This window comes from Rhineura floridana, chromosome 5, assembly GCF_030035675.1.
Source record: "Rhineura floridana isolate rRhiFlo1 chromosome 5, rRhiFlo1.hap2, whole genome shotgun sequence".
Taxonomy (NCBI): Eukaryota; Metazoa; Chordata; class Lepidosauria; order Squamata; family Rhineuridae; genus Rhineura; species Rhineura floridana.
Genome location: NC_084484.1, coordinates 53,744,699 through 53,760,242, shown reverse-complemented (window position 1 = coordinate 53,760,242; position 15,544 = coordinate 53,744,699). Strand labels below are relative to the sequence as shown.

The 15,544-nt window shown below is 39.3% G+C and overlaps 1 protein-coding gene across 8 annotated transcripts in view; it reads left to right on the top strand.

Annotated features, from left to right (window-relative positions):
* Positions 1–4,323: 4,323 nt before the first annotated feature.
* LOC133384891 (E3 SUMO-protein ligase RanBP2-like) overlaps positions 4,324–15,544 on the top strand; it is a 66,299-nt gene continuing 55,078 nt past the window's right edge. For 6 of the 8 annotated variants that reach the window (XM_061626754.1, XM_061626748.1, XM_061626750.1 and 3 more), the window contains exon 1: positions 4,577–4,841. In XM_061626754.1, coding sequence (XP_061482738.1) covers positions 4,767–4,841 — 75 coding nt within the window. In that variant the 5' untranslated portion in view covers positions 4,577–4,766. Of the gene's footprint in view, positions 4,343–4,576; positions 4,842–4,944; positions 5,142–15,544 lie in introns of those variants that run through there. The other 2 variants (XM_061626751.1, XM_061626752.1) reach the window with 2 other exon arrangements.

The following is a 15,544-nucleotide window of genomic DNA, read 5'->3' as shown; positions in this document are numbered from 1 at the left end:
GTCCTCATGCCTCAGCAGTGGAACACTATGCACAGGAGTGCTCTGTCCTGGCACCCCTAATTGGTGGATTAGAGTGGGTTTGGGTGTTTGTCTCTGGGATCCCTAGGCAAGATACCCGTTGGGGTTCTCAAGAGAAAAGTGTTAGCAAGTTCCCCTGTGTGTTCTGGAGAACAGGCTCTTTCACACAAAATGCCATTTCTCCCAGTTTCCCATCGCCAGTTCCCACTCATGAGCTCTATGCGTGCACAACATGGGGCCAGAGAGATACAGCCCCATGTTGCATACTGTATCCAATCAGAGTTAACACTGTGTGTGTATGCTGGAGATGCAGGGAAATAGTTTGCTTTAACTGGTTGCTGGTTTTGCCATATACTTATTATTTGTGCAAGATCTAGGACTGATATAAAGTTATGCTGGCAGACGGTGCCTTAATTGTAGTCTCTGGGTCATGCACATTCACATGATCGACCCTTGTCCTCTGGCATTTCAAATGAAGCAGCAAGTGGCCTGGGCTGTAGAGAGTTTTGTGTGATTTCCACCAACAGCAACAACAAAAGAAATTTATGATGGCACTCACCGAGCTACTGGGGAAGAACAAAGGACAAGTACGAGTAGCGCTGTGACTAATGACGCAGCTTGGTCAAAGCCAAAAGGAAGCCCGGAGGCTAATGTGCACAGATGCAAAAGGGGAGTCCGGAGTTGTATGATGCACACAATAGTAACATGGAATGTGATAAGCATGAACCAAGGAAAGTAAGAAATTGTCAAGCAAGAAATGGAACGCATCAGCATCACAATATTGGCGTGAGTGAACTAAAATGGACTGGAATGGGACATTTTAAATCAGGCAACTACAAAATATTTTATGCAGGAAATGAGAAATTAAGAAGAAATGGGGTTGCTTTAATAGTGAGAAGTGATGTAGCAAGAGCAATTAGGAGCTACAACGCAAGGTCTGAGCGAGTGATATCAATGAGATTAAATGGGAAACCTATCAACATAACCATTATCCAAGTCTATGCTCCAACACACAGAAGAAGAGGAATTGGAGAGATTCTGCACAGAAGTACAGGAAGAAATTGATCACACACCAAAATATGTTCTGATAATCATGGGGGACTGGACTGCAAAAGTAGGGAACAGAGAAGAACTAGGAATTGTGGGGAAATGGGGCCCAGGAGACAGAAATGAAGCAGGAGAAAAAAGACTTATTGAATTCTGTGAAGCCAATAATTTGTTTCTTGTGAACACTTTTTTGAGCAAACAAAAAAACGACTGTACACGTGGACATCACCAAATGGTCAATATAGGAATCAAATTGATTATATAATTGGTAGCAGAAGATGGAGAAGAAGACCACAAGCAGACTGCAGTACAGATCATAAACTGGTTGTATCGAAAATCAGAGTAAAGCTAAAGAAGACCAACAAAGCAATCATAATGCCAAAATACAATTTAAATAACATCCCAGAAGCATATAAAGATCAAGTAAAGAACAGGTTTGAGGCTTTAAACTTAGTTGACAGAGAACCAAAAGAACTATGGACTGAAGTCAGAGATGTTATCAGGGAAGAATGCAAAAAGACAATACCTCTAGTTAAAAAGAGAGAAAGACCTCAATGGATGACTGAACAAACTCTTAAAATGGTTAAAGAGAGAAGGAAAGCAAAAGCAAACACAGTCAGAACCCTAAGTGCAACTATACAGTGACTAGTACGTAGGGACAAAGAGAACTATTACAATAGTTACTGTATAGAAATAGAAGAGGACAACAAAAAGGGTAGAACAAGAGCCCTGTTCCAAAAGATTAGGGAAATGAAAGGGAAATTTAAACCAAGAGTAGGGATGTTGAATAATCAACAGGGGGACACACTGACTGGCCAAGATGCAATACACTGAAGAACTCTATAAAAGAGATGCCAGGATGACAGATTCATTCATGGAGGAACCGTATGATGAAGAACCAGAAATTTTAGAATGTGAGGTGAAAGCTGCTCTTAAAATGCTTGGAAGAAACAAATCAACAGGAATAGATGGCATACCAATAGAGTTGTTACAAGCTACTGAGACTGAATCTGTCCAAATTTTGACAAAAATCTGTCAAGAAATATGGAAAACTAAACAATGGCCCACAGACTGGAAGCGTTCCATATACATCCCAATTCCCAAGAAAGGGGATCCCAGGGAATGCAGTAATTATTGAACTATTGCCTTAATATCCCATGCAAGTAAAGTAACGCTCAAGATTCTACAACAAAGGCTCTTACCATATATGGAGCAAGAAATGCCAGACGTCTGGATTTAGAAAGGGAAGAGGCACCAGAGATCATATAGAAAACATACGTTGGATAATGGAACGGACCAAGATATTTCAGAAGAAAATCACCCTGTGCTTTATAGATTACAGCAAAGCCTTTGACTGTGTAGATCATAAAAAACAATGGAATGCTTTAAAAGAAATGGGGGTGCCACAGCATCTGATTGTCCTGATGTGCAACCTGTACTCTGGAGAAGAGGCTACTGTAAGGACAGAATATGGAGAAACTGATTGGTTCCCCATCGGAAAGGGTGTGAGACAGGGGTGTATTTTATCACCCTATTTATTTAATCTATATGCAGAACATATTGTTGAGAATTTAAATTGGCAATGAATGCCTACTGCTCACCTCAAAGCACCCGGGCAGAAGTGCGAGCTGAGATAGAATCCTAATTATTCGCTTGGCTAAGAGCCACCCAGATATCAAGTAAGACACAGACAACTTCTTGATCAAAAAGGGCTTTCACACTCACATGGGCACAACAGCCTGGCAAGGATGAGAGCAACTCTTCATTGTTCAGCATGACAATATATAGCATTTTGAAACGTACTATCAATAAACAAAATGTAACTAAAACAAGAGAAAAGTAACAGGCCTAAGCTACATACCACTTGCTACATATCAAAGTCAGGCAGTTTCTCTTTGAAAATCAGAACCCATGTCCATCTCATCCTGAGATAAGGAATGGTATGTTGGGGTGAAGTAACACTTTGGGGCACCATAAACGAAAGACACATATACAAAGAGATACATATGGCCCTGAGCACTATCTTCTAGGAATATTCTATTACACACTTCTGAGGGGATATTGACACATTGGGGGAGAATGTAGTCATTTATTATAAAGGATAACAGCATGGCATGAAGGGAGTTGAGAATACACAGAGTACAGGAAAATAAAACAGTCAAGGACAGTTGAATGATTATCTGGTCCGGAACATAGTTGCAGCCTGGCAGGCACCATCTCAGGCGCTTTCCCACAGTCAAGAAACAAAACCTAAAGAATACTTTCCTGTCAGTTGGGCCCATAGTGCTTTGCAACTTTGGTTCTGCTGTGCTACTGTGATTTTAGATATGTTAGCTAAGGCCTTACCCTGTTTGTCCTAACAATATCATACGGAAAGCAGGATTGGACCAAGATGAAGGAGGTGTGAAAATTGGAGGGAGAAATATCAATAATTTAAGATATGCAGATGATACCATACTACTAGCAGAAACCAGTAATGATTTGAAACTAATGCTGATGAAAGTTAAAGAGGAAAGCACAAAAGCAGGACTACAGCTGAACGTCAAAAAGACTAAAGTAATGACAACAGAAGATTTATGCAACTTTACAGTTGACAATGAGGACACTGAATTTGTCAAGGACTATCAATACCTTGGCGCGGTCATTAACCAAGATGGAAACAATAGTCAAGAAATCAGAAGAAGTCTAGGACTGGGGAGGGGCAGCTGTTAGAGAACTAGAAAAGGCCCTCAAATGCAAAGATGTATCACTGAACACTAAAGTCAGGATCATTCAGACCATGGTATTTCTGATCTCTATGTATTGATGTGAAAGTTGGACAGTGAAAAAAGCAGGTAAGAGAAAAATCAACTCATTTGAAATGTGGTGTTAGAGGAGAGCTTTGCGCACACCATGGACTGTGAAAAAGACAAATAACTGGGTGTTAGAACAAATTAAATAGAACTATCACTAGAAGCTAAAATGATGCAACTGAGGTTATCATACTTTGGACACATAAGGAGAAGACATGATTCATTAGAAAAGATAATAAAGCTGGGAAAAACAGAAAGGAGTAGAAAAAGAGGAAGGCCAAACAAGAGATGGGCACAGCTGTCCGATCATAGCCACAGCACACTTAATATCTTGCATTTCGCCATTCTTTTGTATGCTGGAAGCTCTCACCTCTCTGTTGGGGCGGGGTCACTGTTCTATTTCCTATCTCTATAAAACGAAACTAAAATGGACTGTCTTCAAGTCGATTCCAACTTATGGCGGCCCTATGAATACGGTTTTCATGGTAAGTGGTATTCACAGGTGGTTTACCACTGCCTTCCTCTGAAGCTGAGAGGCAGTGACCGGCCCAAAGTCACCCAGTGACCTTTATGGCTGTGTGGGGATTCGAATCGTGGTCTTCCAGGTCGTAGTCCAACACTCTAACTGACCACCACGCCACAAAGTAAAACCTATGCCGTAGCTCTAAGGTGTAAGCACGTATTAAACAACATCCGATCTCAGCACACGCCATTTCCGTCGCGGGGTCGTGACGCAACAGCAGCATTTAGCTCTGCGCGAGCGGCGCGCCTGAACGCGTCATTGCGATTCGAGAGGTGTATTTTGTAAACCGGCTTGGGCTCGGTTAGAGTGCGAGTCGTTCTCCTCTTTCGAGCCCTGAGGAAGAAACGGAGGAGCCGTTCGCGGCGGGACCTCCTTCGCTTGCCACCATGATGAGGCGCAGCAGGGCGGAAATAGACCGCTATGTCTCCTCGTTGCAGGCCTCGGCCCCTTCTCCCAGAGAAGTGAGTGGCGGGATTGGCACGGGGTAGGAGGAGTGCTTGAGGGAGTTCAGAGGTGGTTGGTTATTGGTTTTCCTAGCTGTTTGCTTTGAGGCTCTCCTGCTTTGAGGCGCCCGACCTGAGTCTCCAACCTTGCTGGAGGTTTGGCGGGGGAGGGAGTTCATCGGGGCTGGCAACCGCCGTGGCGTCCGCCGCTCCGCGCCCGCCTGTTGCGCGTGAAGAAGACGCGCCTTTTGTGGATGAGCTGCGTGAGGGAGAACGTCGTCGTCCTTACTGCTGCTTCTCTCCGCCGCTGCTGTAATTGTGAGAACACTCTGGGTTGCTACAGAGGGAAGGCTCTTTTGCCGTTAAGTTTACACTCCTATTCCTTGACTTCAGTGGGGCGATTTAATAGAGAAGGGGATAGGATTGTGCTGTAACGATGACCGTAAGGGAAATTCTCCTAGGTGATAGGGCTTCCCTTACTGCGGCGAGCGGGGAACCTTTTTCAGCCAAAGGACCTCAGTCCCTTCTCTCATTCGCTCCCGAGGGCTGTGCGCCAGTGACAGATGGGGCCAGATACAAAAGTGGGCAGAACAATGGATGTAACTTTAATCTTTGTGCGGTATGTTACACCTCTTCATCGTCCTTCCAGGCAAGCAAGAGGTATTCTCACATTTCAAGAACCCATTCCAGCCATGCGAAAACACTCAAGGTGTGGCCTGTGGGAGGGTGTGTGGCCTGGGAGAGACCTGAGGGTCAAATAGCATTTGGCCCCCTAGGCCTGTGGTTCCCAACCCCTTCCTTATTGTACTATTATTGTGTTGAGGGGGAAAGCCAGTGTCCAGTGCAAATTCTGCTGCTTTTTGCATTCATAAAAGTACTAAAGCCCTCTCCAGACCTCTACTGGGCAATCTTACCACATGCTGCTTTCCCATCTTGAGTTTTCCCTAGCCAAGATATTGGGAAATTTACAGTGTAAATGCGGATCTGTGGTTCATTGTCTGTTATCTAACTGATATGATAGGCTTGTATTTTCTTTCTTTTTTTTCAATTAATTTTTATTCTAATTTTCAAAACCAAAATAATACAAAAAGAAAACAACACAAATCAATAACTAATACAATACTAAAAAAAAATACATATATATAAAAATATTGACTTTCGATTTGTCATAGTTCAGCTATAAATCTATAATATATAACAAACCTATCTCTTAATAGATTATAAAATCACCTTCCTCCAGCGGTTATCTTAGTTGGTTTCAAATCTCATTAACATCATATCATTTTAATATTCCACAAAAAGTCAAAGAGAAGTTTCCAATCCTTGAGATATATATCAATCAATTTTTTTCTAAATAAACATGCCATTTAATCCGGCTCATCAAATCTACTAAATCCAGTAATTTCAAAACACTATAATTCAACTATAAATCTATAATATGTAACAGACCTATCTCTTAATAGATTATAAAATCACCTTCCTCCAACAGTTATCTTAGTTGGTTTCAAATCTCATTAACATCATATCATTTTAATCTTCCACAAGAAGTCAAAGAGAAGTTTCCAATCCTTGAGATATATGTCAATCATTTTTTTTTTCTAAATAAACATGCCAATTAATCCAACTCATCAAATCTACTAAGTCCAGTGATTTTAAATCGCTCTTCTGTCATTATCCATATTGGGTCCATCTTCCATCTTTACGCACCCGAAAATCTTGCTGTCATAGTCATATAATAAGTCTGGTAGGAATTTCCTCCATCACAGATATTTTCTTGCCATCAAATCCAAACATATCACTGAAGTATTGTTGCAAAGCCGCATCTCTGTTCCTCTTTTCCACATGATACACTAGTACATCTCTTGAAGGTTTTTCCATTGACACAAGACAGGGATTAATTCTGTTAACTTTCTCCATTTCAAGTTCCATCAAATCCTTCCAGTCCAAGAATTTTTTTGACCCGATAATATCTTTATCTCCAATCTCTTCAATTCCTTCAGGGACAGCGCTGAATTCCAAACTGTAATATTTGTCTCCAGGATCCATCACAGCCAGGAAATCCAAATCTTTTTTCATGTCCATAATTAAGCCAGTCTCCTTAGTTTGAACCTTGCCTTTAATTTCTCTTTCATCTTTTTTTTGTTTTCCAGATCTATCTTTATTCTCCTTTCTCATAGAATCCTGAATTTCTTTCAGCTCCTGTCTCATTTCGTAAAATTCAATTCTCCACGCTTGTCTATTATTTCTCAGTTCTTGTTTTATTGAGTTAATCCCATTCATTATTTTCTGAAACATGTCTAGAGATAAAGTCCCTTCTTGTACATCCATGGTCTACTTAATTGTCATTCTTAAAGCCAAAGGAACAAAACTCCTTCAATTTTCAATGTCCCAAACAAAGAGCAGCTTATTTCTTTAACCAGTTACAAAGGAGTTAATTTTTCCAACAAACTAACGTCACATGCTAGACAGCCCTTATCTCTTATCTGCCTGAAAGTGTAAGAACAGCTTTAGTTCACAGCGTCGAAATAGCTAGTAGCAGAGAGAATGAGCAGATTCGTCAAAAAAAAAGTAGATCAGGAAAAATAATCCCAACCATAGATCAAAAAGATTTCTTATCTCCTTCAATCAGAAATCTCTCGCCCGTTGTAATCTTTAGAATGCCATTTTCCATGTCAGCTTTTTGCAGTAAAAAAAAAAATAAGCTATTTATATTTTCTTCCCCCCTAGCTCCGCGAACAAAAAAAGGAAAGTCTTACCTCACCTAGGTTATCTCAATTGCTGTTACTTTGACAAATCTCTTTAGCTGTATAGATAAGAAAATGATGAATGTAGACAGGAGGATGTTTGCCTGTTAATCCGTATAAAAAAAAACGGGTCACTTATCCAGCTGAGCTAGCATAAAAATCCTCGCTCTGTCTGAGCTGCTGGAAGACAGACAATTCTGACGAATTCCAGACTCCAACAATCAAAACAAAGCTAAAGTGGGAAATCTCACGTTTCTTCTTTAACCGGAAGAAATTATTCCCAGTCAGAAAAGAGCCTTCTGACTGGATTTAACCTGGATAAGTTTCATCCAAGGCGGGAGCCCGTCTCGGAGGCTGCACAGGCGTAGGGATCCTCCTGGGGAAGTCGATAGGCTTGTATTTTCAACTTGCCTAATAGCTATAGGTGTCCAGGAATTCCATTGAGCTGAGTGAGCAGGCCGGGGAATGAAGGACAGATTGCACCATCCCTCTTCCACTAGCCTACTTGGCTTCTGTGCTAACTGTGGAAGAAATGAAGTCTCTTCCTCCATGACCACCATGGAAACACAGTGGGTAGTAGGACAGAATGGTTTCCCTGCTGCCAGTGGAGGAAATGTCTTAACAAAAACAATTTAGAAAATGAGGTCAACTGAGCAACATCTGACATACCTATGTGACTTGGATTTCATACTAACTCTTCAAGTTCTATTTCTTGCTATGCAGACATATAATTCCACTGAGTATCTTCTTTCTTTTTTGCTCTGACAGCATATTTAGTTCAGACAAAATAGCTCAGCCATGCAGATTATATTTGAAACTCCTGTTGAACATTTGTGATCATTAGTGAAAAAGCAGGTAAGAGAAAAAATTGAAATGTGGTGTCGGAGGAGAGCCTTGCAAATACCATGGACTATGAAAAAGACAAATAATTGAGCATTAGAATAAATTAAACCAGAACTATCACTAGACGCTAAAATGATAAAACTAAGGTTATCATACTTTGGACACATAATGAGAAGGCATGAAAAGACAATAATGCTGGGAAAAACAGAAGGGAGTAGAAAAAGAGGAAGACCAAACGAGATGGATTGATTCCGTAAAGGAAGCCACAGACTTCAACTTACAAGATCTGAACAGGGTGGTTTATAATGGATGCTATTGGAGGTCGCTGATTCATAGGGTCGCCATAAGTTGTAATCGACTTGAAGGCACATAACAACAACCACCATCAGGCTTCCTCACTTAGGCTGCAATACTATGCAAGCTTACCTAGGAATAAGGTCCATTGAACAGAATGGAACTTCCTTCTAAGAAGATGTACGTAGTAGGATTGCCCTGTTAACCTTGTAATTCTTTTACTGTGGCAGCATGTGCCACTCTTTGCCTCTTGGTGTGGTATTTTTGAGTGATGTATATCCTAGTGACCTATATGCTAGCCTTGGTCTTCCAGTCTCTCATTATAAAGTTTATAAATGCTGCTTAAAAATAGTTAGCATAGGATTGCTTGACTTACCTTCTCAACATTCTACACTTTGAGTGTCCATAAATGTTTGTGCACAGTATTATTACAGTAGCCATTGTCCCTCTTAAAAACAAGCATTCTCTTTTTTGTCCTTAACCACATTTCATGTGAAGGAACATTTGGTAATTAAACCCTAAAGCAAGTGTGTATGTATTTTAAAGGCTATCCTGCAATTTTCCAAGTATTATATCATGAAGAATTTGATATTCTCTTACTAACTGTACTTTTATTTTGACATGGCCCCTTATTAAAGTTACTTTAGTTTAGTTCCACTTTCCATTCTGGTTGTTAGCAGTTGTGAGGTGTGTCCTGGAAGGAATCAGAAGAAGTCTGTCCTTAATTCTAATTAAAAAGTTCTCAACACCCTTTCCTACTTATTACTTATTTATTTATTTGATTTATATCCCTCCCTTCTTCCAAGTAGGAGCCCAGAGTGGTAAACAAAAGCACTAAAAACATTCTAAAACATCATAAAAACATCCTTAAAACATATTGAAACAAAGCATCTTTAAAAACATCTTTTTTAAACAAAAAAAAGTTTTTTTTTTTTTCCAATAATTTTTATTCAAATTTTCATAAAACATACAAGACAAAATCATAAAACATTCAAAGACAAAAAACAAAATCAAAAATAGTTAAACAAAAAGAAAAAAAGAAAAAAAAAACAAAAATAAAAAATAAAGAGTAAAATATTGACTTCCCATTTGTCAAAGATCAAATCAGTTATAAGTCTATAATATATAACAATCCTGTCTCTTAAGTCATATTATAAAATCACTTTCCTCCAGTAGTTATCTTACTTAATCATCAAATCTCATAAACATTACTTTATTCTTTCCACAAAAAGTCAAAGAGAGGTTTCAATTCTTTAAGAAATATATCTATCAATTTTTTTTTCCAGATAAGCATATCGATTAATCCATCTCATTACTAATTATGATAATCTTATTGTCATAACCATAGTCAAAATAAACATTTCAATTAATCCATCACATCAGAATCTGTTAGGTTCAATAATTTCAGTAGCCATTGTTCTATTATCTCTATTAGTTCCATTTTCCATCTTCCATCTTCAGTAGTCTTGTTAAGTCCAGTAATTTCAATATCCAATCTTCCATTATCAGTATTCCATAATAATCTTGCTGTCAAAGCCATAGTCATATAGTAAGAGTCTGATGGGGATTACCTCTATCCCAAATATTTTCTTGCCATCCATTCTGAATAGGTTGCTGAAATACTGCTGTAAAATCATATCTCTGTTCTTTTTTTCAAAATACACTGGGTCATCTCTTAAAAGTTTTTCCATTGTCACATGGCTGCAGTTAATTCCATAGATTTTCTCTATATTGGGCTCCATCACATCATTCCAGTCCAGAAGATTATCCATGCCATTGATAACTTTATCTCTAGAATCTTCATTCATTTCTTCAGAGATAACATTGAGTTCCAAACAATAGATTTTATTTCTAAAGTCCATAGACTCCAAATCTTGTTCCTGTTCCACGTTGGTTCCAATCTCCGGGATCTCCTCTCTCACAGGGACCCCTATTCCAGTCTCCAGGGTCACCTCTCTCACAGGGACCCCTGTTCCAATCTCCGGGATCTCCTCTCTCACAGGGACCCCTTCCAGGGTCACCTCTCTCACAGGGACCCTTATATCTTTAATCTCCTGCTTCATTTTACTCAATTCAATTTTCATTATCTCAATCTCATCCATTATTTTCTGAAACATAGTTATTTCCAGATTCTCAGCCACTTTCTTAATTGCCATTTTAAAAGAAAAATATAGGAAAACCACTTCTTATTTCAGCAACAATTGGGTTAATACTCCAAACTTGGTGACATCACAGTATAAACAGAGCAGACAGCCTTATCTCTCCAATAGTTAAGTAAACAAAATGCAGTTCCCAGGATCGAAACAATTAATGGCAATCGTCAAGAAACAGATTCGTCAAAATAAAATAGACCAAAAAGAGAATAGTCTCAAAACAGTATAATATTTTTCAAAATAAAAATCTGGAATAGAAATCCCTCTTCTGTGTATATCTTTAGAATGCAAATCCAGGACAGCTTTTTGCAACAAAAACAGAGATAAGCTATTAATTAGTGCGTAGCAGAGAGAAGTTATGGCTCCCCAGTGAGATGTCAAAAACTGATCAATCTGGCAAATCTCTTTTAAACAGCAACAATTTAAGTCAAGTAAAAGAAAAATATAGAAAGAAGGGTGCTTGCCTGTTAGTGCGTTCTCTCTTAGAAGATAAGGTGAACGTTCGCTTTATCAGATAGAGCTTGCTGTTAAAAATCCGTCCCACCTTCGTCGGCTGGACCTCGTCCCATAAATTAATGAGATCTGGTCGTCCCAACAAAAATAGGCTTTGAGGTTAATCTCTTCGTTTCTCCCTACCCGGGAGAAGTTTAATCAGTCAAAAAAAAAAGAAAAAACTGACTGATATATCTGAATAAGCTTCTTTTGAGGCAGGAGCCCGTCTCAAAAGCAGGCACAGGCTAAGTCACCCTTCCCGGAAGTCCAACAAAAAAAAAAAGTTTTAAAGGTATCTTTTTTAGAAAAGCTTTGAAAACATATTAAAAAGCAATTCCAAAAGACAGACTTGAGGGTTGTGGCATTATTATGGCAAAAGCTTGAGGCAGGCAACAGGTCAAAGAAGGCAAGACAAATTAAATAGAATATCTGATCAAAATACATATGCCCGAGATTGCCATTGGAAAAACTGATCTAGGGCAAGACACTGAAATAACATTCTTTCACCAGGAAAATGGGGTATTCCCCTGACATACCTATCTGAAATTCTGAAAACTATTTAGCAATTCTGCTAATAGGTATGCAATGCTATGGACAGTTCAACTAAGGGGAATGAAAAAGGAGCCCTGACGTGACATGCAAATTGCATGCTGCTGTTGTCTTGGCTGTCTTAATGAAGGCATAGTTTCCAAATGTGGGAAGCTGTTGTATGTTTTGCTGATACAAGACTCATTTCCTTGTCTGAAAAGCAGTTGTCAGTAATGAGTTTTTTCAAGCACTTCTTTGTTTGACCTTAATTCCCATGATGGTATTTAGTTAGTTAGTTATATATATCCTACATTTCCTCCAAGGAGTTCAAGGTGGTGTACATGGTTCTCCCCCCTCTCCATTTTATCCTCGCAACAACCCTGTGAGGTAGGTTAGGTTGAGAGATTGTGACTGGCTCAAGGTCACCCAGCAAGCTTCATGGCTGAATTGGGATTTGAACCCTGGTCTCCCAGGACCTAGTTCAACACTCTTGTTGTGCTGTGTGTAATTTGTGTGCTTAATTTCGTTTAAAGCAACACCTCAGCAGCAGAGTAACAGCAGATGTTGAAATGTGAGTGTGCCAGCGTGTGCGTGCGTTTATCTAAGAAAGCAGGCTTTTACTCTGCATCAGCATCACTGAGACTTGAGACTTAGTAAAATAAGAAAAGCTACTTTATTTATAGAAATACATAGTAGATAGAAAGGCAAACGTAGTTCTAACTAAGTTGGAGGTGTAACGCCCAGGTGCGGGGGTTAGCCTCATGCTTGGAGAGAGCAGAGACAAAGGGATGTCTCCTTTCTCCCGGACAGTCCGCGAACAAAGGAAGGGAAAGGGTGGAAGGAGGAGGGGCAGGTAAACTTCCCTAAAGACGTCACAGTCTAACGACAGAAGGAAGTCAGTCAGAGCATCACAGGTAAAGGTAAACAATCCTGTCCATCTGGAGGACCCTAGCTCTATCTCCCTTCTGGAGCACAAACAAAACAAGAAAACAGGAGTTGCTCTTGCCCCACTTCCAACAACTCTGACCACCACACCATGCTAGCTCTTATAGTTTGTTATTGGTCCTTAGCAGATAATGGGTGAGCCTCTCACCTCTGCTCTTAAAGAGCACAGTGCAGGAAGAAAATACAGGGTGGCATTGAATGATTTCTCCTCCTATGCACCTCCCAAATCTACTCCAGATGATCCGCCAACCTTCTAGAACATATTTTGGGGGCTTGCAGGGAGGAGGCCTGTTACATGATAGGACACTCACTTGCACTTCATTGGATCTTGCCCATAACAAAGAGTGTGGTTTTGACTCCAAAGCTGGAGGATTTTTTATGGCTTCAGAGAGCTGCTCCATTTGGCACAAAACTTTTAATTTTTGAACTAAATGCAGATTGCACTAAGTGTAGATAACTGAAAGGACTGAATTTCTGTACTGGGTGCTAGAAAACTGCAGCTGTGCTGGTGAATGCTGCAAAGTTCATAGCTTCTGTGAAACCTAATGTTTGTCGCTGATGACATTAGCTGAGGATCAAGATGTATGTTTGCCTTATAAGGACTCACTTATATATTGGGGTAATTTTCCCAAGGATAGTCCCCATTAAAAAAATGCATAACTAGATATTCAGAATTAACAAGAGGCAAGAAAGACCTTAAGAAAATGGGCATCCCAGTCTTAGTCATTGTTTGTTTGTTGATTGATAGATTGTATTTATATACCGCCCCATAGCCAAAGCTCTCTGGGCGGTTTACAGTAACTAAAAACAAATATACAAATTAAAAACACGTCTTCTAAAAACAATTTAAAACACAATTTAAGATTAGACTGTGCAACTGACATTTGGCGCTATGAAACCGGTCTTTGTACCTAACAGGCACTCAATGTGACTTTTAGTAAATCATTTATTTATTTATTTATTATTTGATTTATATCTTGCCCTTCCTCCCAGCAGGAGCCCAGGGCGGCAAACAGAAACACTAAAAACACTTTAAAACGTCATAAAAAGACCTTAAAATACATTAAAACAAAACGTTAAAAACATTTTTAAAAGCTTTAAAAACATCTTTAAAAACAAACAAAAAAGGGTTAAAAACATATTATTAAAGAAAACATATTAAAAGCAATTCTAACACAGACGCAGACTGGGATAGGTCTCAACTTAAAAGGCTTGTTGAAAGCGGAAAGTTTTCAAAAGGCGCCAAAAAGATAGCAGAGATGGCGCCTGCCTGATATTTAAGGGGAGGGAATTCCACAGGGTACGTGCTGCCACACTAAAGGTCCATTTCCTATATTGTGCAGAACGAACCTCCTGATAAGATGGTATCTGCAGGAGGCCCTCACCTGCAGAGCGCAGTGATCGACTGGGTATATAAGGGATAAGACGGTCTTTCAGGTATCCTGGTCCCAAGCTGTATAGGGCTTTGTACACCAAAACTAGAACCTAGAACTTGGCCCAGTAGCAAATGGGCAGCCAGTGCAAGTCATAAAATCGAGTTACATACACTTATCAACTGAATGTATACTTGGCTATTATATCATGGTTAAAAAGCCTATCTATTGCTTTAGATAGCCATTCTTTTAATTGAGATTAATTTACTTTCAATCACCTCCAGAGGATTAAATCTGCTTCAAATCTGTTTCTTCTAGGATCCGTGAAAATGCACTGAAGCTGATTTTCAGATGGTACCTCACTCCCCACATCCTACACAGAATCAATAACAAGCTCTCCCCCTTGTGTTGGAGAGGGTGTGGGGAGCGAGGTACATTTTATCATATGTGGTGGTCTTGCGTGCTGATTGTTCCCTTTTGGGAGGAAGTATTTAATGAAATCAGCAAGATTACCAATCAGTCCCTTCATTTAGACCCATCTCTGGCTCTGCTACTTATAGCTGATGAAGCCAACGATAAAATCATACACAAAACCTTGACAAACTTCCTTCTTATAGTAGCACGATTGGTGATAGCTGATTCCTAGAAAACACTCGACCCACATATGATTCATGAATGGTATCAGGAAATATGGAAATTAGCACTTTTGGGAAAACTAACACATAGTTCAAAAGCAATGAGACAAGGAACAGATGCAGACAAATTCTATGAACAATGGTATAGCTTTATTGTTTTTGTTAGTCAAAGTGATGGGGCATGCAAACCTCCAACCTCGCATGGTCAGATTTGGCAGTCCACATTGGGATAATTATCTGGAAAACAATTCAGGACAATAACCATTTAATATATGCTTACCTCCCTAGAGCATTATAGGTACCATAACTCCTATTGTCAACTGCACTATATTCTCTTGTTGTATAAGTTATTCTTGTTTTGTATTCTGTTCTACCCAAAACCAATAAAAACATTATTAAAAAACAACAACATGGAAACAAAGGAAGCAGCCAGAAAGAACTTTGTTTTACACAACCAGCACATCCATTGCATTAAAATATTTGTCTTGATTTAATTGTATTTTATTGCTACTTTTATTTCTTAACTTACTTTTATTGTATTACATTTTGAATTTAATATATATTTTTTAAAAATACTTTAAAATCTAGTACAGCACTTTACAATTGCTCAACAGGCGGAAAAAATAATGAAGAGATCTGCTAAGACCTCAGTAATTTTCAAGAGGTCCAGCACAGGGGGTGTTTGGGAAGCACTGATCTAGAGGCTTGCTGTGG